At 36.9% G+C, this 21,331-nt stretch overlaps 1 protein-coding gene across 3 annotated transcripts in view; it reads right to left on the reverse strand.

Annotated features, from left to right (window-relative positions):
- The window catches only part of LOC150080668 (fibrillin-2-like), a 1,460,049-nt gene that overhangs the window by 489,016 nt on the left and 949,702 nt on the right, over nucleotides 1-21,331 (reverse strand). For all 3 annotated transcript variants that reach the window (XM_090381969.1, XM_090381968.1, XM_090381967.1), the window contains exon 38: nucleotides 15,814-15,939. In XM_090381969.1, coding sequence (XP_090238095.1) covers nucleotides 15,814-15,939 — 126 coding nt within the window. The remainder of the gene's footprint in view (nucleotides 1-15,813; nucleotides 15,940-21,331) is intronic.

Consider the following 21,331-nt stretch of genomic DNA (forward strand, 5'->3'; position numbering starts at 1 on the left):
AGAGAGAGAGAGAGAGAGAGAGAAAATAGATTTAAAAAAAAAAAAAAAAAGTATACAGGAGGAGAGTAATAAATATTATACAGTTGTAATTAAACCGAATAGCTAAGTTTTGAGAACATTAAACTTTAGAGTTTTACTAAGAGTTCTAAAAGTTATAACCCAATTAACTGATAAGAAGAAAACTATAATTACTTATATTTACTTTTCACTTCAGTAATCACATGAAAATAAAAAAAATTCAATTAATTTTTATGGAAAAAATAGACAATACACATTATCTAACTTATAATGGAAGTATGTTATTGGATGTTTAGACATTACTTAATAAGAAAACATTCAATCGATATCACATTTCTCAGCATATGTTTTGTTGGTTCCTAGATAGCTTTTGAAAGATCAACATCCCCCCACCCACCGACCACAGAAATCTATTCATATAAATGAAAGTATATTTTGAGTATTTCTCTAGAACAGGGTTCAGCAAACCTGCAGCTCTTTGAACATGTAACTACGGCTCTTTAACTTTTAGCCCACATGTACGACAAGTGACGTATTTCTGGGAGCAAATATTTTCGAACATGAACTATATTAAAAAAAATCACGAAACTGTCTGAACAATGCAAGTCTCTCAGCATGTTTAAAGATGAAAATTTCTGCATACTCGCCTGATATTGAGAGACTTGCTCAAGAAGTTCAGCAGAAAAAGTCACATTAATTCGTATCTAATTGAATGTTTGTTACTTTTTTTCAGTATTAATAAATATTTTTTTAATAAAATACCGTCCCACGCTATTCTATTTCTTAAAAATCTCCCCCCTCCTCCCATCCATAGCCAAGTGGGCAGGAGCAGCAGTGCGTAGCACACGCTTCTTGATTAGACCGGGGTTCGAGCCCGTGACCACCAAATACGGAGGATGCAGAAAGGTCATGGAATGACCACCGCATATTCCCGGAGCAATATGGCCTTAGTTGCTAATGCTCCTAAAAACCAAACAACGACTTCCCTCCTCACAACTTAAGCTGAGGTGCAGCTCTTCGGATTCTTTTTTTTTTTTTTTTTAATTAGATCAAAAATGGCTCTTCACTCAAAAAACGTTGCCAACCCCTGCTCTAGAACAAAAAGTTCTATTGAGCTAAATTTTTAACCTATGTTCTGTTGTCCTCGGGAAAATTTCATGACCAGTTATGAGCACACAGCTCTCGTTTCCACCCCCTCAATACACCCACATATACAAAAAATGGCGTAAATGAAAGTATGTTATTGCATTAATCATTAACAAGAAAAATCTGGATTGCTACCAAATTTTCAACATATATTATGTTGCCCCTGGAATGGTTCTAAGTTAAATTCCAATATCATAGCATGCCCTCCCCAGTTTCCTCTACAGAAATATTACTATAAATCTGGATCAGGAACTCTGACCCATTTCAAAATTTCAATGCATGCTTAGAATATTTTAGGAAACTTTATAACAAATTTTCACATCAATGAGTTGACTTATTTTGTTATAAATCATGAATTATTACTATTTGCTAATGCATCTGAAAGGTAACTCACCATACATTAACTATCTAGTTTTATACAGCTATTGCATTGATGGATGACAAGTGGTTGTTCTGTTGAAATTTTTGACAACAGTGATTTCTAACCGCTATACTGAATTCTATGGCAAAGGACTATCATGGTATCCAACATCACCTGATTTAAAGCTATGTGACTTATCTCTGGGGCTATCTCAAAGATAGAATATTTCAGAAGAATCCCAAACCATTCTTGCACTGAAAAAAGCAACTCAATATGAAATTTTTTCTGTGTTCAAAGAAACACTGTAGTATGTTCTTCACAATTTCACACTCCAACTATGATGCATTATTGACAAACATGGTGTATACTCTGAAAATGCTGTGCATGAATTTCCCAACACTACTAAATATAATTCAAGTTTTAATTTCTATCTCTATGTAAACTAGGCACTTATGAGGAGATCTCAGTGACGTGTTTAAAGCTAAATGCTAATGATATTCTTACTCTTGCTCAGAGAACAAACATGAGGGGCCACAAATTTAAATTGAGGAAGGATGGTTAAAGAATACATGTGTGGAATGCTTTTGCCAGGGTGGGGGAGTTGATTATTAGAACGAATTTTCATCTGGTGTTGTAGGGTGGATAATTTGAATAAATTCTAGAAAGAAGTAGACAAACTATTAGAGGAGATGGAAAGGGACAAGTGGTATGGAAAGAATGTGTGTGTGTGTGTGTGTGTGTGTGTGTGTGTGTGTGTGTGTGTGTGTGTGTGTGTGTGTGTGTGTGTGTGTGTGTGTTATTTTGGTTTTTTAGGAGCATTAGCAACTAAGGTCATATTGCTCCAGGGATATGCGGTGGTCATTCTCTGACCTTTCCGCATCCGTATTTGGTGGGCACGGGCTCGAACCCTGTTCTAATCAAGAAGCATGTGCTACGCACTGCTGCTCCTGCCCACCTGGCTACGAAGGCGCCGTGTGTGTGTGTGGGGGGGGGCAATGCTCTCTATAAGCTTGCTTGATCATTAGTCACTGCTAATACTAATTCTGAACAATATTTTTTTATTCTTGAATAAAATGATATGTTGAAAAAAAAACAAAAAAAAAAAAAAAAAACATCAGCCTGTACATATAACATGAACAGTTACCACACTGATATCACAAAAAAAAACAGTATTTGTCTCAATTTACTCAGCCTCTATGGAAGTGGTTTGAATTTGTACCCAGAAGTACTCATACGATAAATGTGAATCTGTTTTGTAGAGATGGGATACATTTGCATAAAGTGGGTTGTTGTTGTTGTTTAAGGGTTTTAAGACACAAGGGCATCAATGACCAAGACGTGTATTTCCAAGTTTTTAATGTAAATTGAACATTTTTTTAGATTTGTTTATCAAATCTGATTTGCTGAATAAAATTAAACAATTCATCTAGATTCGCAGAATTGTCTAAGATCTGTTCAAGGGTAAGTGGATTCTGGTTATTGCATGAACTCTTAAAACAAAGAAATCTGGAATTTCTGAATCGAGGGCATACCAAAAGAATGTGTTTTACTGAAAGCTGAACTTGGCATTGAACAGAGAGTGGGGAATTTTTATTTGCTAATAGATGAAAATGAGTAAGATGAGTATGACCAATTCTCAGCCTGGCAAGCATTACTTCTTCTCTGCAACTCTCTCTGATGCTGAAGTTCCATATTTGTGGATTACATTTTATTTCCTGTAGTTTATTGTTGACTTCATTTTTCCATATCTGGGCCCATTCATTTTCACTTGCTCTAATAATGATTGGACTAAAATCAGTGTGTGGGACTATCATTGTTCTGTTTGGCAGTTCCGATGCTGACTTAGCTGCAATGTCTGCTTTTCGTAGCCTTCTATTCCGCAGTGTCCTGGGATCCAGAAAAGAGTTATTTCAGAGTGTTTCTTTTGAGAGAGGTTGATTAGAAAGCCAATTTCTTGTAGGAGAGGATGACGAGAATGTCGTTTACCCTGTATGGATGAGATAGCAATGAGTGAATCCAAATATATTAGGACAGAGAGTGATGACTGTGGACATATTTCATGTAATGCAAGCTAGATAGCATATAGTTCTGCAGAAAGTATGCTGCACTCAATTGGAAGGGATTTTGAGATTACATGCGAAGCGAATACAGCTGCTGCACCTACATGTGATTGGGACTTAGACCCATCCGTATAGACTATGAGTTTCCCAGTGTGTTCTGAAGTATAATTGGCATGTAACTGTTGGACATTAAGTGGTGGAATGGTATTTTTTGACCACTGAGCAAAGTATAGATCAATGTCTATATCGTGTCTATCCTATGGAGGCAAAGGCATATTTCTACTTTCTGCAGTTTTATTGAGGTTGATATTCCACTTCTGTATTACTTCTTGAAGACATATCCCAGCAGGCCTAGGTTCATTAGGCTTGAATTCATAGAGTGATGGCCAAAGAGGATCATTGAGGTATACCCAACAAGGGTGAGTTGGAAGGCTTTTTATTTTGGCAGCGTATTGGCACAGTAGGTATTGTCTTCTAAGATAAAACGGAGGGTCATGTGCTTCTACGTACAAGCTCTGTACTGGCGAGGTTCTGTAGGCACCCAGAGCAGATCACAGGGCACTGTGTTGGGTGGTGTTCAGAGACCGTAAGATGCTGTTTTTAGCTGAAGTGTATATTATAGCTCCATAATCTAATCGTGACCAGATTAGAGCACGATATAAATTCAGCATTGACTGCCTGTCAGCACCCCAAGAAGTTGAGGATACTGCATGAAGGATGTTTAATTTATGAAGGCATGTAGTTCGCAAGTAGGTTATATGCTTATGAAAATTAAGTTTGGTGTCTAAAATCAAACCCAATAGTCTTATGGAGTCAGTCATCGGTATTTCTCTGCCTTTCAGTTTTAATACAGGTTCCGGATGAAGCGATCATAATTTACAGAAGTGTATTGCTGCTGTTTTCTCCTCGGTTAATTGATGGCTGCTACATTTTGTCCAAGTTTCAATTTTGGTTATTGCTAATTGTAGTTGTCTTTCAATGATAGCCATGTTTGATGATTGACAGGAAATAGAAAGATCGTCTGCATACATATAAGTTTCCACCATAGCTGGGATGTCTCGTGTAATGCTACTGGTACGTAATACAAAAAGTGTGGTACTTAAAATCGATCCCTGAGGTACTCTTTCTTCTTGCATGTGAATTTTGGACAGCTCATTCTGGAATCTTACTTGAAAGGTTCTGAGGTGAAGAAAATTCTGAATGAATTTAGGCAGGTCCAAGGTTGTACAAGTCTTGGAGGATTCCATATCTCCGGATTGTGTCGAATTCTTTGGTAATATCAAAAGTTATCATTACCATGTGATGTTTTTTGAATAAAGCGTTTCGAATGTGAGCTTCGACTTTGACGTGGACATCAGTTGTAGACCTGTTACAGAGGAAACCAAATAGCCGGTGTGTTATAGCATCTTGACCTTCAATAATCCAGACAAGTCTCCTGTGAATCATTTTTTCTAGTATCTTTCCTAAAAAGATGATCAATGATATAGGACAATAACTGTTGGGGGAGGAAGAATCTTTCCCCGGTTTTGCTATGGCTACCACTATTGACTGATGCCATGTATCAGGGTAAATATTTTCTTCAAAGATTCTGTTATAAAATTTTAATAGTGTAGATTTTGAGTTGGAGTTGTAGTGGTGAAGCATTATGTAATAAATGCCATCTGGCCCAGCAGAACTATTCAAGAACTTTGGAGAGCTTCATTGAGTTCAGTAATAGTGAATGGAAGGTTATAGAAATGTGACTGGTTTGTATTGAAGTTAATTTTATATTTTTCTAGTCATTTTTGTGCATCTAAATGAGGCTTCATAAGACTGAGAGGATGAGAGAGAGAGAGAGAGAGAGAGAGAGAATTGGGGCCGAAGTTTGTTGGAATTTTCCACTGAGGATACGGATCTTTCTCCATATTATTCTAGGGTCGGTTTTTCTGCAGATGGTAGAAGTGAATCGAATCCATGCATCCTGTTTTGCTTTCTTACGAATTCGGTGTGCTTCAGCTTTCAGACGTTTATAATTTATAAGGTTTTCTATTGTAGCATTTAGGTGAAAAATGTTCCAAGCTTTATTTTGTTTTCTTTTGGCAAGAAAGCAATCTCTTGTCCACCAACCATTATATCTTTGTTTGGTAATATTTGATTTTGGTATTGCAGTGGCAGCAGCTCCAAGTTGTTCTTCTACTATATGCCTAGCGGCATTATTAATAGATGTAGTAAGTATCAGATGGCTATCAAATTGGATGGTACTAGAAAACTGTTCCCAGTTTGCTTGGTAGAAATTCCACGTAATTCATGGAATTTCCAGTTTTTCGTTGTATTTTGCAAATTATGGGAAAGTGATCACTGTTGTGAAGGTTAGTTAATACTGTCCACTCAAGGCTAGGATAAATGGATGAGGAGCATATGGACAGGTCAAGAGCAGAGCTTGATCCTGTGGGCAGGTAGATATATGTGTGTATATCGGTATTCAGCAGAGCTAAGTGATGATTATCGAGTACAGTTTCAATCATATACCCTCTCCGATCCATGTTCGCGGAACCCCACAAAGGATGATGAAAATTTAGATCGCCTAAAAGGGGCAGTTGGTTTAGGAAATCATCAAGTTCTGCAGTGGAACATGAAACGTTTTGTGGAATATAAATAGAGACAATAATGAATGTAATGCCAAGAACAATGTGAACAATGTGAACAATGTGAGTGGTGCAAAGCTGAATAGATTTGGATGGTACATTTCTACAAACTAGAATTGCTACTCCTCCTCTTGCTGGAGATTCAGAACATCTGTCCCATCTGTATAGTGTATATCTTGAGAAGTGGGGAGTATAATTTGATGATAAGTATGTTTCCTGTAGACAAATGCTTGCAGGATTGTGCTGGCATATTAAATATTTTAATTCATCAAAATTGCTTCTTAGACCTCTACAATTCCACTGAATGATTTTCTGCATTAATTGGGTTTAGGTTAGGTGGATTGGTCTGATCGTTTTGTTTTCCCTCGATCCTGTTTATGTTTTTCATGTTTTGGAAAAACTGGACAAGTGATATCCATCTCTTCATCAGCATGTAGCTGGAGAACTGCATCTTCATTATCTGACATCTCATCAATTTCCATAGTTCGATCAGTAGGTTTATTCTGAGTAAGGTGGACATCTTTCTCCTTTGTTATCATTTCTGACTTGAGGGTATTGTCTTGTTGTTGTTGTTGTTTAGATGGCTTTGTATTAGTAGAATTTGATGTACTTATGGTCTTTGTTGCTGTCAGTGTCTCACCATCTGTCAGGATGGATCTGGCCCATTGGACAAGAGATAATATAGGAGGAATTGTAATATGTCTTTAGTGTTTTTAACTGCATTAGAGTATGATTTGGAAGGTATCATGTTTAATATCTGTTTTTGTGCTTCTTGGTATAAGACATTTTTCTCTACCTTGTACTTCAATATTTTCTTACCCATCTTTCACGATTCACAAGTTCTTGAATATGCAGGGTGAGCACCCTGGCAGTTGGGACACTTTGGTGTTGCTGCTGTGCATTCAGTTTGGGAGTGGTCCGGAGAGCCACATGAGGGGCAAATGGCCTTTCCTTGACATGCTGTTTGAGAATGACCATACTTCTAGCATTTAAAGCATCTAAGTGGATTCTGTATGTATGGTCGGATCTTACAGGAAAGGTAGACAGCTTTAACTGATGCAGGAAGATTTGGAGTGTTAAAGGTAAGGATTACATTTCTTTCAGGTGTGAGGACACCAACTTGTTTAGTCATAATTCTTTTAGCACTGATGACACATTGTGCACTAAGTTCTTCAGCAATTTCATCCTCGGTAACATTAAGGAGGTCCCATTCTGAAATGACCCCTTTTGAGGTGTTTAATGTTCTATGTGGGGTTACAGAAATGAGAAGGCCTCCAAAGGTCATTTGCTTCAGGAGCTGCCTGGAATTAGTAGGATTAGATATTTCTATGAGGAGATCTCCTGAGCGAAGTCATTTGACTATTTTTAGAGTGCCTGCTACAGCCTCTATGCTTTTCTGCACCAAAAACGGAGATAAGCTGCTAAGAGGTTTTGTAGACAAGGAATGTAAAATTAGAAAAGCAGGCAGATTAGGTGAAGAATCATCTTTTTTGATTCTTTTTGCTTGAGATGACTCATGTTCACGTGAACATGTAGGCTCTACAGTCAGTGATATCAAGAGATCCATGTTTGCTCCTTTTCGCCCTGAGTTTTGAATTTATACTCGGGTTACCAGCCCCGCCATGTGGAGGCAGGAGCAGTGCCACCAGTGACCAAATGATAAGAAGTTAGTGGTTACTGTGTTAGAGAAGTTAGTTATATAAATACAAAAGAAAGGTGTATTTCCTTTCTTGGTATAAAGCTTGCCTCTTTATTTAGAAGGAGCCAAAAATAAATAACTTTGAAAGAAAAGACTAGAAATCTCTTAAACTACTCATTTATAGAAAGGATGCTTTCAAATCGCTTTGGAAAATCGCTAAATCACTTTGCTTGGCGCTCGGAGCCATATATATATATATAAAGTGGGTGCAAAGGTTTTTGTCATTATCATCAAGGATACTTTAAGGGTTCAGGGAAACTGCTAGTTAGGAGGAACAGATGTAATATAGATGTGCATTTATCTGATGATATGGGTGGTTACCTCCAATAAACAAGTTTTTCGACCCTCAACAGTGGAATACATCCAGAGTTACTAACACTCCTACCATCATGAAGGTAGACATAAAGCATTTAGTTGCAGCAGAATGATTGAATGTAACTGAAATTTGGCTCACCTGACTCACAAGTGAGATGCAAATATCAGTTGTTTGTTATTTGGTTTTTAGGAGCATTAGCAACTAAGGCCATATTGCTCCGGGGATATGCGGTGGTCATTCCCTGCCCTTTCCGCATCCTCCATATTTGGTGGTCACGGGCTCGAACCCCAGTCTAATTAAGAAGCGCGTGTGCTATGCACTGTGCAAATATCAGTTAAAATATCACCTAAACTGGAATGGACATTACATCCATTTCTTGCCAAGTTCATTCATACAGCATGCGGGATATTAACAATATCATTTACTCGATTCAATGCCAATAAGTTTGCATTGCTTGCTATGCCTGAAGCATATCCACTGGATTCGGGTCACCAGGGGTGGACTTTGGCCTAGGCAGACTAGGCAACTGCCTAGGGCCCTGTAATTTTTTGGGGCCCATAAAATGGTTTTATTATACATTTTTTCATTATTTTATTTGAAATAAATTTATAATGTTCTGCTTGTTTTGTGCCAATCAATCAAAGCATCTTTGCATGCCACGCTATCTGGTGAATCATCATCTATACTGCGCCAGGCAGAGTATACACGATGAGTCACCAGATAGTGCTAGTCACACATTGATTAGGAAGATTTAGTTACTTAATAAATGCCTCTGTTGTACATTGGCATAAACTATTTGATTTAAGTTGGCAACTTCAATAATAGAGTTCAAATGTAATTTTATATTTAGTAATAGAAGACCTTTTTCAACCCATTCAACTGTGTCCTCCATTACAATTTGGCACTTCCGTAGCCAGGTGGGCAGGAGCAGCAGTGCGTAGCACACGTTTCTTGATTAGACCGGGGTTCGAGCCTGTGACCACCAAATATGGAGGGTGCGGAAAGGTCATGGAATGACCACCGCATATTCCTGGAGCAATATGGCCTTAGTTGCTAATGCTCCTAAAAAAAAAAAAAAAAAAAAACCCCAAAAAACCAAAAACCATTACAATTTCTGAAAGGTGGCAACCCTAGGTGGGGCCCAAAATGAGAATCTTGCCTAGGGCTCAATTTTTCCTTAGTCTACCACTGTGGGTCACCAGAATATCAGTTACCAGTTAAGCAATGTAATTCCTTCTGAACAAAATTCAGTCAACTTATACAGTCCACTTTACATTCCCCTCAGGCATATCAACTCAGATCTTAGTAAAATTAAATTCAAACTAAATTCATAAGTTATTAGTTTATGAAGCTTGTATATTGGATGGTTCCATCAAAGTTCTTCTTCAAATGTTATTAATGTTTGTTTTCCTGCAGACTTTATGGTAACTTGGTAGCTAAAGACACATCAGATTTTCTCAAACACCTTAGTTTATGAACTAAGGAGTTTCACTTAGTTTGCAAACTAAGGTGATTATTCAATACCTTAGTTTGTGAACTAAGGTATTGAATAATCACGAGCCTTCAACTTTTCTTCTTCAAAACCCACTACTTCTTATTCAGACTCTTAGACAACTGAAAATGACAACAAAAGTAAACTGTTCTTATTCTGTCTGACTCTTGGCTTTTTAACTCTTTCAGTACTAATTTCAATATTATTATCGAAACAATGGAAAACCTAATTTTAATTCACAAATTTTATATTTCACTACTTTTCAAACTTCAAACTCATCAATCATACTGATTAGTGAGGTATCTCATTATATAGAAAGCATTTACTATTCTGTCCATCAAATATATGGACGAAATAGGGGAGTAAGCCTAGTGCAATGCATACAGCAATTGCATCATGCAAAAAAATGTAAGTGAACTGCCTCCGTGGGTGTATAAGTGTGTAGAGAATCCCATTGCTCTGCCATGTGTACTTGTTATTCAGTTTTTTGTATATATACAGTGTAGTTTTTGATTGGGAGGAAGTATTCTTGATTTTATCCACTTACCTGACTTGCTGCACACAGTACATGGAGAAGCAGTGACTCAAAACATATTTGTTCATATGTGATATGATCACCAACAAATGTCAATGTCTTGGTCCTGTTTTGAATACAAATATTTGCTAAAATATGAGCATCACAGTATTATATAATTTTCCATTAAAATTTTTTTTTTCTCCACTTATAATTTGGTACTGTAGAATAGATGGCTCTCCTTTCATTAATTTAATGATTTCAACATGCACATTAGAATGTCATTGGAATGTTTGCTTTTGTCACTTTATTACTGCTAAATATTAAAAAAAAAAAAAAAAATACATTTGTAGCTTTTCTTCTCAGAATCAGTTATCATAGTTGCTTTTATGTTACACTGATTTTCATAAAAACTGGAGAAAATTGCAGATAATAGCAATTCAGAAATTAGACTTCTCTTAGTGAATCAAATTGCAGATATTTCCAGCTTATCATATAACATTAGTTAAAACACTGAAGATGATGATTTTAGTGCAACTATAAAGTTTTCTATTGTAAATCAAACATGGACTGTAAACAGATATGTTATCGAAGAGGGAACACAGACATATAAACAAAAATCATGATAGCCACTTTGGAAACAATGTCCTACCATTTCCACTATCTTAGAGATCATTCAAATATTCCTTATGTAAATCCTATTATCTTTTCAGATAATGGATTCCATCTCTAATATTAGGGGCCTTAATAAGCACAAATGCGTTTATTTGAGGTGGGAATAGTGTAAAGAACGATCTAATATTATCTTTTATTTATTTTTATGTGCTTTTCAGAGAAGGTGGAGGCATTTAAGAGGCCAAAGTCTGGCTTGGTGGCACTGCTGAATCAGGTTATTGGAACTTTTGGAAATAACCTTTTTGGAGACTTTCGCAATTAAAAGCATGAGTGGGGATTCACAAGAATATGCTGTAGATTAACAAGTAGTAGTAGTAGTAGTAGTAGTGGCATGTGATGCAAGAAAGCAAGCATATGAGCTTAGCAGCACAGCCAAAAAAAAAAAAAAAAAAAAAAAAATTACAAAACAATTCTCTCTAAATATTTGTCAAGTTCCTCCTTAAATTTATTTAACCTATCAACTTCCACAATGACAGATGGAAGTTTGTTCCAGCAATTAACCACCTGCTGGTTCAAGGCAAATTTCCGCACATCTATTCTACATCTGTCCTTCCTCAATTTCAATTTATGCCCCCTTAGGTCCATAACCTGAACAAGTGGAAGAATCCCATCAAAATTCAGCATGCTCAACCCATTCAAGGCCTTATACACCTCAATCAGATCACCTTGCAGGTGCCTAGTCTCCAGCTGCTGCTTGGTTTTTGGTTTTTTTTTTTTAGAAGCATTAGCAACTAAGGCCATATTGCTCCGGGGATATGCAGTGGTCATTCCCTGACCTTTCCACATCCTCCATATTTGGTGGTCACGGGCTCGAACCCCCGTCTAATCAAGAAGCATGTGCTACGCACTGCTGCTCCTGCCCACCTGGCTACGGAGGCACCTCCAGCTGCTGCAATTTGCAGAACTTAAGCCTCTCCTGGTAAGAGGATCCCTTCATTTCCCTCACCAATATTGTTGCCCTTCTCTGTACACGCTCAAGCAAACCTACATCCTTCTTAAAATGAGACCTCCAAACCTGCACGCAGTACTCAAGGTGTGGCCTGACCATTGCCTTATATAGAGGGACAGTCACCTCCTTTTCCCTGTTAACAAAATTCCTGTATATCACTGACAAAACCATATGACCTGCCCTGGCAGATGGTCTGCACTGCTCAGAAAACTTCATATCTGACTGCACAATTACTCCAGGTCTTATTCATTTTCTACCTCCTTAAGCGTAGTACCACACAGTTGGTAAGTTTCTCTGGGGTTACTTCTACCCATATGCAGTACTTTGCAATTTCAAATGTTAAACTTCAGTTGCAATTTTCAATGTTAAACTTCAGTTGCAATTTTCAATGTTAAACTTCAGTTGCCATTTCTCAGCCCATCTGCCCAAATTTTCTAGATACTGTTGCAGTAACACACTGCCATTACTGTCATTAACAACCCTGCCAACCTTTGTATCATCTGCAAACTTCGATACTAAGCCTGATATAGCTTCATCAATATCATCGATAAATATACAAAACAACAGCGGACCCAACACCAAACCTGTGGGACTCCACTAATAACATTAGTGCACGAAGAGCAGCACCCATTGATTATCACCCTCTGTCTTCTCCCACTCAACCATTCTTTTATCCATTGTAGCAACTTACCCTTAATACCATTCTGCTCCAATTTGTACAGTAGTCTTCCATGCGCAACAGTGTCAAAAGCTTTCCTGAAATCCAAATATATGATATCAAAATTATTTTTTGCATCCAGTTCCTTTGTAACCACATCATAATATCCTATCAAATTTGTCAGACAAGACTTTCCCTTAACAAACCCATCTGTGTCTGAATTATTGCTGCAGTCTTGTCTAGATGATCCTGCAATGCATTTTTAACCAGTGACTCCATTATTTTACCAGGAACAGAAGTTAAACTAACTGGTCTGTAATTACTCGTGTCACCCTTCGATCCCCCTTTGTGAATTTTGGACACATTTGCACATCTCCAGTCCGTGGGGACCTCTCCTGAGTCCAAGGATGCTCTCATAATTATGCCTAAGGGTTCGCTTACTTCCTGTGCCGCTTCCTTTAATATAACTGGATAGATCTCATCCACCCCAGGTGCCTTTCTTATGTTTAACTTCAACAATTTCTCCTCCACATTGTTCTCAGTAAATCATTAAGCACCCTGTTACAATTTGATAACCTTGTGGTATTTTTAAACTTAATAACTACTCACGTGTGAATGTAGATGCAAAATACTCATTCAGTTTGTTTGCTATCTGAGCAGGATCATTAACAGTCGAACCATCGATATCAAGTAGACCAATCAGATTCATCCCCTTCCTTTTAGAGTTTATATAAGTAAAGAAATCCTTGCTGTTTTTCTTAGCATCCTTTGCCAAAGATTTCTCATAATCTTCCTTCGCCTGCCTAACTTCCTTTGTGACTTGATTACAGACTAGCTTATATACCATAGGCTTCTGTGTCGCCTGATAATTTATATGCATGCCACGCATTTTTCTTTTCTGCCACGAGTCTCATTAGTTCATTTGACAACCATTTAGGCCTAAACATTGAACAATATTTCTTAATACGTATGAAACGTTTAGTAGCTTCCACTATTAATTCCTTGAATGCTTCCCACTTAGAATTTGTTGTTGGTAACATCATCAGTTGGTCCCACTGTACAGAATTTAAAAGCTGTTTGAGACCACTATAGTCACCTTTATGGAAGCAAAAACACCTTCCTTTACCCCTGATGGTAATTATATCTTTAAGTAAATCCCACATCAGCGCATTGTGATCACTGCCCCCTAATGGTTCCTTTATCTGCAAATTCTTAATACACAAATGATCACTGCTGATAAGATCAAGAGTATTACCCTCTCTGGTTGCCTCTCGAACATGCTGCTGCAGAAAACAATTATCCAATAAATCCACAAAAGTCTGACTAGTGTGCGAGTGACCAACCCATAAGTTCCAGTCTATATCTGGGAAGTTAAAATCCCCCAATTTTAAGACATTGTGATTTACTAGCCCATTCTATTTCTCTGTACAACTGTTCACTGTACTCATTCGAGTCATTAAGCCTATAGCATACTCCTACTCTTATTTTTGCTTTTGCAGTGCTCATGTCACACAAAACTGATTCAACAGTGCACTGTTCATCTATATTATATCAACTGGATGCACTTCTTTTGATTTTATGTTTTTCTTAATTAACAGCATAACACCTCCTCCCTTCCTATCCTGTCTATCCTTTCTGTACACACTGTACTCCCCAAATTCCAGTTCTGCATTCCTTATATCCCAACAATATCTGCCTTTGATGTCTTGACACTTCGAATTCATCAAATTTATATACTATACTTCTAGCATTGGTATACATGCAAGTATACATGTACCTATTCTTATTATTAGTTACCCAAACACATCCCATATACCCAACCTGTTTCACGATGACTGCCATCAGTCCCTGAACCCTTCAGCTACTTTTAACCTTTTAGTCTGTGAATCCCCCCCCACGTTAGCAGTTTTCTGACCCACCTAACACTGCCTCGATAGCATCAGCAAATATTCTTGCACCCTTTCTATTTAATGTATCCCATCCCTGTAGAAGCAGTCTCTACTGTTAACATGAACAGACCAGACTGAAAAAAATTTTACCCATTGAGCCTTGCACATTTCCTCCAGGGCCGAATTGATTGGCAAGGCTCTCATCATGTACTCCCTCCTATTGTGTCTGGGCAAAATTGCAGACACTTTCAAATTTAACCCTAATTCACGACTTTTTTGCAATATTGACTTGTACTTGTTAAGTAAATCTGCAGATCTCCTACTCTTAATGTCTTTTGTGCCAAAGTGTACAACAATATCACGCTTTGTGCCCTTAAAAGATGATATATGCTTTACAACGTCATCAACTTTTGCCCCTGGCAGACATTCCGTGGTCCTATTCCATCTATCCTTTTTACACAATATATTCCCCGTCTCCCAGACAATAGAGTTACCGACGATAACTAACTCCAGTGGGACCAGCACATTCTGTCTTGGAGGTTGCCGCTGTGTTGCCTGATGCCCAGGAGTGAGCTCTGGTGTTGATTTGGGCAGCTGAGAGCTTGACGGGGCCCCTCATATTAATTTCTTCAAGGGAATCTAACCTACACCTCAAGCTCTCATAGACGCCCATCAGAACGCTGAGCTGATGCCTAATTTCTAGACACTCTCTGCACCTGGCACACACAATGACATCCTCCTTGGTTAGATCATGTTCCATTCCAGAGAGTTCGGCAAACATTTCACAAGTTGCACATTTTTTTAGGCTGTTATGCGTTGGAGAATTGCCCCCCCCCTCAGTTCTTCCCCGAGTCACAGCACTCCTGCCACTTTGTGCCAGTTGCTTTTCTGTTCTAGTCTGGGGCATGATACTTTAAATTAATAAGATCAATAAATTTAATTAATTAATTGTCAATACTACACTATCTAATAGAATACTAAATGCAGGGATGTGAATTACGCTATCTAATTTTGCGTTAGAGGTACCTAGTTACCACAATTAAAAATTTTAATTCCCTAACACTCTATACAAAAACAATGGCTGCCAGATTCGAACGAAACAACGGTTTTACGTATATTAAGTAGTAATCTACAAAAACTCTTGTCTAAATTAAAAATAAAAATAACAGGCGTATCTAGAACTATATGCCTACTTATAAAGTTGAATAAAAAAATAACAATTAGGTAAATAAAATGGCAAACACTTTCGCTTTTTCAAAGCCTGTAATTCACAGCTGTAATTTTTAAAGAGAGTCAGCGTCCTCTCTATGGAGTAACGTTCCTTAACGTTACTCCATAGAGAGGGCACTGACTCTTAAGCTGATATAATAATTCTAATAAATATTAAATCAAGTATATGATAGCAGTGATACCTATACATGTGCGCTGAGTATCATCCAAAGCATATCCTTCTGGGCAGATACACATAAAGCTCCCAAATGTATTTGAACAGCGGCCTCCACTGCAGATCTCATCTAATTCTCTACATTCATCAATATCTTAAAAAAAAATAAATGAAAAGGAATTAGAAATACTTAAATAAATACTAAATCAAATAAAATAAAATAAGAGGAACAGAATTCTCATAATAATTAAAGATATAAACCAACACCTTCAACCACTGGGATGAAATTTGATGGGTGTAATATCTGGGAAGAATTCTCATGTTGGCTTTCTTTACCTTAGCCGCGGTGTGAAAAATTTGCCAAAGGAGCCATATTGCATCAAGACAATGCACTGGTGCACACAGTGTTTGTGACTCAAGGAGCCATATTGCATCAAGGCAATGCACTGGCACACACAGCGTTTGTGACTCAAGCAACACTGTGTGACTGTGGGTTCAAGCTATTACAGCATCTGCCCATTAACGGATCTGGCTCCATCAGATATTTTCTATTTCCTAATCTCAAAAAGGGCTTGAAAGTACTGAAATTCAACAGTGACACTGCTGTTATGGATGCAGTCAACAAATGGTTTGAGTCAAAATCTTCTGAATTTTACTTGAGCAGGTTACAAAAGCTAGTGGATCATACCAGAAAGTGTATTGAATGGAGGGGGGAGGGGGCATTGTTGAACGTGTTTTTACTACTTTCCAGCATTCCTGCTATTAGAGACTAGAAACTTTTCAACCTCTCCTCAGGTAAGGTAACTGATCAGTTTCAAAAAATGACATACTTTTGGGTATATATATCAGAGATTTGACATATCATCAATACACACCATGTCCTTAAGATAACCCCATAACCAAAAGGATTGATATACAGAAATTGAGGTGGTCAAACATTCCCAAAGTGATGGTAAATGATGTTGTCATCAATAAATGTCTTATGAACCTGCTGAGCAACTGGCCAACTACTGTAATGTGGAGAAGCTACAACTCCATGCATTAGTCCAGGGGTCGGCAAACTTTTTTTGGAAAGGGCCAGATCGTAAAATTTTTAGGCTCGACAGGTCAGGTAGCAAGCTCAAAGATATTTACATGAACTCGTAGAACAACAACAAAAAAAAAACAGGTTAAAAAGCTTTTTATTACGAAGTGATATTTTACATAATATCACTTCCTAATTATACACATGCTGAAAATGAATAAAATTTTTCCATTTATTAATAAACATATAGAACTAGTTAAATTTTGTACTAATGCAATGAATGTAATTGTTTTTTCTGAGATAATATTACATCATACTGGAGTTCGAAGTTAGTACTTCCTATCATTAAAGTTGTTTGCAAATGGTCATCTATTAATAATGATATGTATTGCGATTTTACATATTTCATTTTCGAAAATGTCTTTTCACATTGGTAAATACTCCCAAATACAGATATAAATCCCCGTGAATATGATTTTAATTGGCCTTATTTATCTTCCGAAAGATTTATAGAATTGGGTTAGATCCATTTCTTTAAACCTAACCTTTAGCATATCATCATTTTGCAAATCAATCACTTCCAATTGAAGGTCTGATGGAAGCTCCTCAATTGTACAGCCAAATGGATTTTGAAATGTCTTTTGCACTTGCATCAAGATCCGAAAAATGCTGTTGTAACTGTAGTTTAAGTTCAGAAAATATATCCGCCACAAATTTTTTTGGGAATGGGGATTTCGCTAATATTTGAAATTTTTTACAGCATGGAAAATGGTCAAACTTGGTATTTCAAACAATGCAAATTTTTGACGATATGACTTTACAATAGAATACATTTCACATATGAGCGTTGTTTTCCCCGGTAATTAAGTTAAATTCGTTAAGATATCCCACGATGTCTGTAGCAAATGCTAATTTCCATAGCCATTCATTGTTAGATAATAGTGGTTGTGGGCAGTTTTTCTCATTTAGAAAAATTTCTATTGCTTCTCTGAGTTCAAAAAATCTCAATAAAACTTTTCCATTGCTGAGCCATCGAACTGCTGTATGGTAGGGCAAATCAGGATATTCGTCTTCAATTTCTAATAAAAAATCACGAAACTGATGATGGTTAAGCCCACAAGAGCGAATAAAGTTAACCGCTGACACAACTGGTTCGATAACACATGACAGATTTTCCACAAAGAGCCTGCTGGTGAATAATACAATGAATTACCAGAGGTTTTAAACATTTAGCTTCTTCACAAGCCTTAAAAATTTTTCCAACTAATCCTTTCCCCGTTCCACACATATTTTTACCACCATCAGTTGTGACACATTTTAACTGATTCTATTGCAAATTGTACTGTGTTAGCGTTTTCTCGACTTCCTTGAAGATATCTTCGCCTGTAGTTGTTCCATGCAGACTATTCACAGAAGCTAATTCTTCAGTAAACTCAAACTCAGTATTGACTCCTCGAATAAACAGCAACAATTCGGCAGTATCAGTAATGTCTGCAGACTCTTCAAGAGTCAACGAAAACCACTTGAAATTTTTTGCCTTGTCTTTTAATTGACTCTTGATGTGGCTCCCGATGTCCTCAACTCTTCTAACAGTTGTTCCCGCCGAAAGACTGACAGATCGAAACAAATCCATTTTCTCTGGACACATTTCTTCGGCTGCCACAAGCAAACATGATTTAATTAATTCACCATCGGTAAATAGTTTCCCTTTCTTGGCTAAATGAGCTATTCATAAGCTTACTTTAGTTACTCCTTCATTATCATTTTTTATTTTAACGAATAAATTGCATTGTGATGATGCATTACGTTTTAAACTTTCCAATTTTAGCTTCCGCTGATTTTCTGTGAGTTTTGAATATTGTGCCGCGTGCTTAGTTTGGTAATGACGACGTAAATTTGGACTCTTTTCGCACAGCTATTGTGTCATTACATAATAAACATGATACTTTGTCATTTATTTCTATGACAAAATAATTCACACTCCATTCAGCTTTAAAAGCACGACATTCGAAGTCCACTTTTCTCTTCATATTTGGTCTTCAGGGTGACATGGAAATGGTGGGTAATAAATAAAAGGGGGAAAAAAAGATCGCAGAGCGCTGTGACAGGCAATACCACGTGCGCCACTAAAGCAAAACAGAGAGAAATGCTGGCAACACTTGTTCTACGGTAGACGACAGAATGCGAATATGCGACACCAGTAGCGTCATTATTCTCAACTCGACTATAAGCTATTGCAGCACGTAATTTGATTTATTTTTAATTTTTTTCATGTAAAAAACAATATTAACCCGTGGGCCGGATTAAAAAGAGGGGGCGAGCCGGATTTGGCCCGCGGGCAGTAGTTTTCCGACCCCTGCATTAGTCAGCCAGAACAGCTGTTTAATTGTTGAACACAGAAACAGTTGATTTCCAAGTGCGCACTCACACACGCACTCTCTCTCTCTCAAAAAGCAAGATTTACAAAATAATGGAGATTTACCAGCTTGAACCCCTTCAAAGGAGAATGATCCATTTATGAAATTCATTGAATATTGAACATTAACATGTGGACAATGGAGAAGTTCACTGACAACAACCAGGAGGTGATGATCCCCACACCAGACAATTATGGGTATTAATACTGACACTTAACTGAAAATGAGCTTCATCAGACCACAAGACGTTACTCAGCCACATGGTACTGACCTCCATTCCACTAATAAGATAACTGGAGGGTATAACTGAATCATGAAGGTATAATATGTGAATTAAGCAGAGTTAATTGTTAAGCATGTAAATAAGTTAATTACATGCACTGAACTACAAGTGCATGTAATTAACTTAAGAATTTATTGAATTTTTGAAATCTAGAGAAATTCACTATGAAATCAATCTGTTCTTCAAGATTTTCAACTGTGCTAAGAGAATGATTAACTAAATGAAATGATTAAATCGTTTTCTTATTACATTTGAAGATCTTGAGGAAGAGATTGATTTCTTAGTGTGTTTGTTCAGGTTTCAACAATTTATTAAATTGTTAAGTTAATTACATACAGTGAAGTGTTTTACTAATTTTATTCCTTTATCTTTGGCAGAAACCACAGAGAAAAAAAGACGTTACATTGACGTGGATCAGTTCCTGTTAGCTGTTGCTCCATGGATGTTTATGGGTACCAATGAGTGGAGGGAAAAGAGGGTATAGCAGCTTAATACTTACACAGTATTAAGCTACTATAATACCACTGTTGCACTAACAGACAAAATGATGATTTCAAGCTGCACCATCAGCCATAGCAGTTTCAATTCAACAACAGCCGCCATGAAGGAGGGGGCTATCCTCTGCCACATTTGGTCATTTGTTTCTTCAAATTTTCTCATCATTTTAAAAGTTCATTTTGGGAAAGTGGTCTTTCTCTAAGTACAGTCGTACAGCCATAGCATTGCTGTTGTTCCAATGAAACAGTTTCAAAACAAAGCGTGAGGTTTGCATGATTCAGTTGGTTAATGCTTTTTTGTTTTTTACTTGCTTTTATATATTTTTGTATGCAACTTAATTTTAGAGAAAAGAAATATTTTTTCTTTTCTCCAAAAGTAACTAACACTGATAAGAATTTTAAAACTTTAACTGTTGTTAACATCATTTTACATATTTTCAAATAATATAAATAGAAGTTCTTCATCTGAAGCTTAACTTATGGACCTCTACTTTCTTTAATGTTTAAAATAGCCAGCATTGTGTTTCTGCCATTCTTTTTTCTCTTCACAATGAATAATAATAATAATAATGATGATGATAATAAGAGCATGCACAATTAGCCTAGTGAATTATGAAATTGGGGACCCCAATATCATGAAGCCAAGTTTGAATCCCATTTAAAAAAAAAAAAAAAAAAAGGAAAATATTGTGAAAGTCATTTAATCAGATCTACAGCCGTCAAGGTCAACCTGACATCATCTGCTATTGAAATCTCATAAAAACATCTATTGCCACTTTCATAAAGGCTTTTCTTCTTTCTCATTCTTTGTGTGACTGCAACAATTCCACATCTGCCTACCTACTTCACTTCATCAGAGCCAATTTCCTGAGAAAGTTGAACACACACACACACATGAATGTGAACTTCCTTCATAGCATCATAAAGCTTATAACCTGAAAATACACAAATTGGGGAAACAAATTTTTTTTTTCCATACGCCATCTATGAATAATTGAGACAGCTCTTCCTAGTCTTCTGCTATGATGTGTATGGTGTGTTTAATACTGACAGATTTCCAAAATTCTTTAAGAGCAACCTTGTTTTCACCATCAGCTGCCTCAATAAACTAGCTGTGAAATTGTTTTTCTATGGTATATTTCCTAAATTCTTTTACACTAGCTTTTTTCTATGGGAAATTTCCTAAATTCTTTTACAGTAGTCTTGTTTTCCTAGGTTATAAGTTTTAAAGAACACTGCAAACCCAATAATGTGGACTTTAAGATTTTGTTAGTATTGGATAACATCCAACATATCCTCCTATTATGCAAACATTATACATATCA

Source organism: Mastigoproctus giganteus, chromosome 9 (assembly GCF_048544385.1).
Source record: "Mastigoproctus giganteus isolate SK-2022 chromosome 9, ASM4854438v1, whole genome shotgun sequence".
Classification (NCBI taxonomy): domain Eukaryota; kingdom Metazoa; phylum Arthropoda; class Arachnida; order Uropygi; family Thelyphonidae; genus Mastigoproctus; species Mastigoproctus giganteus.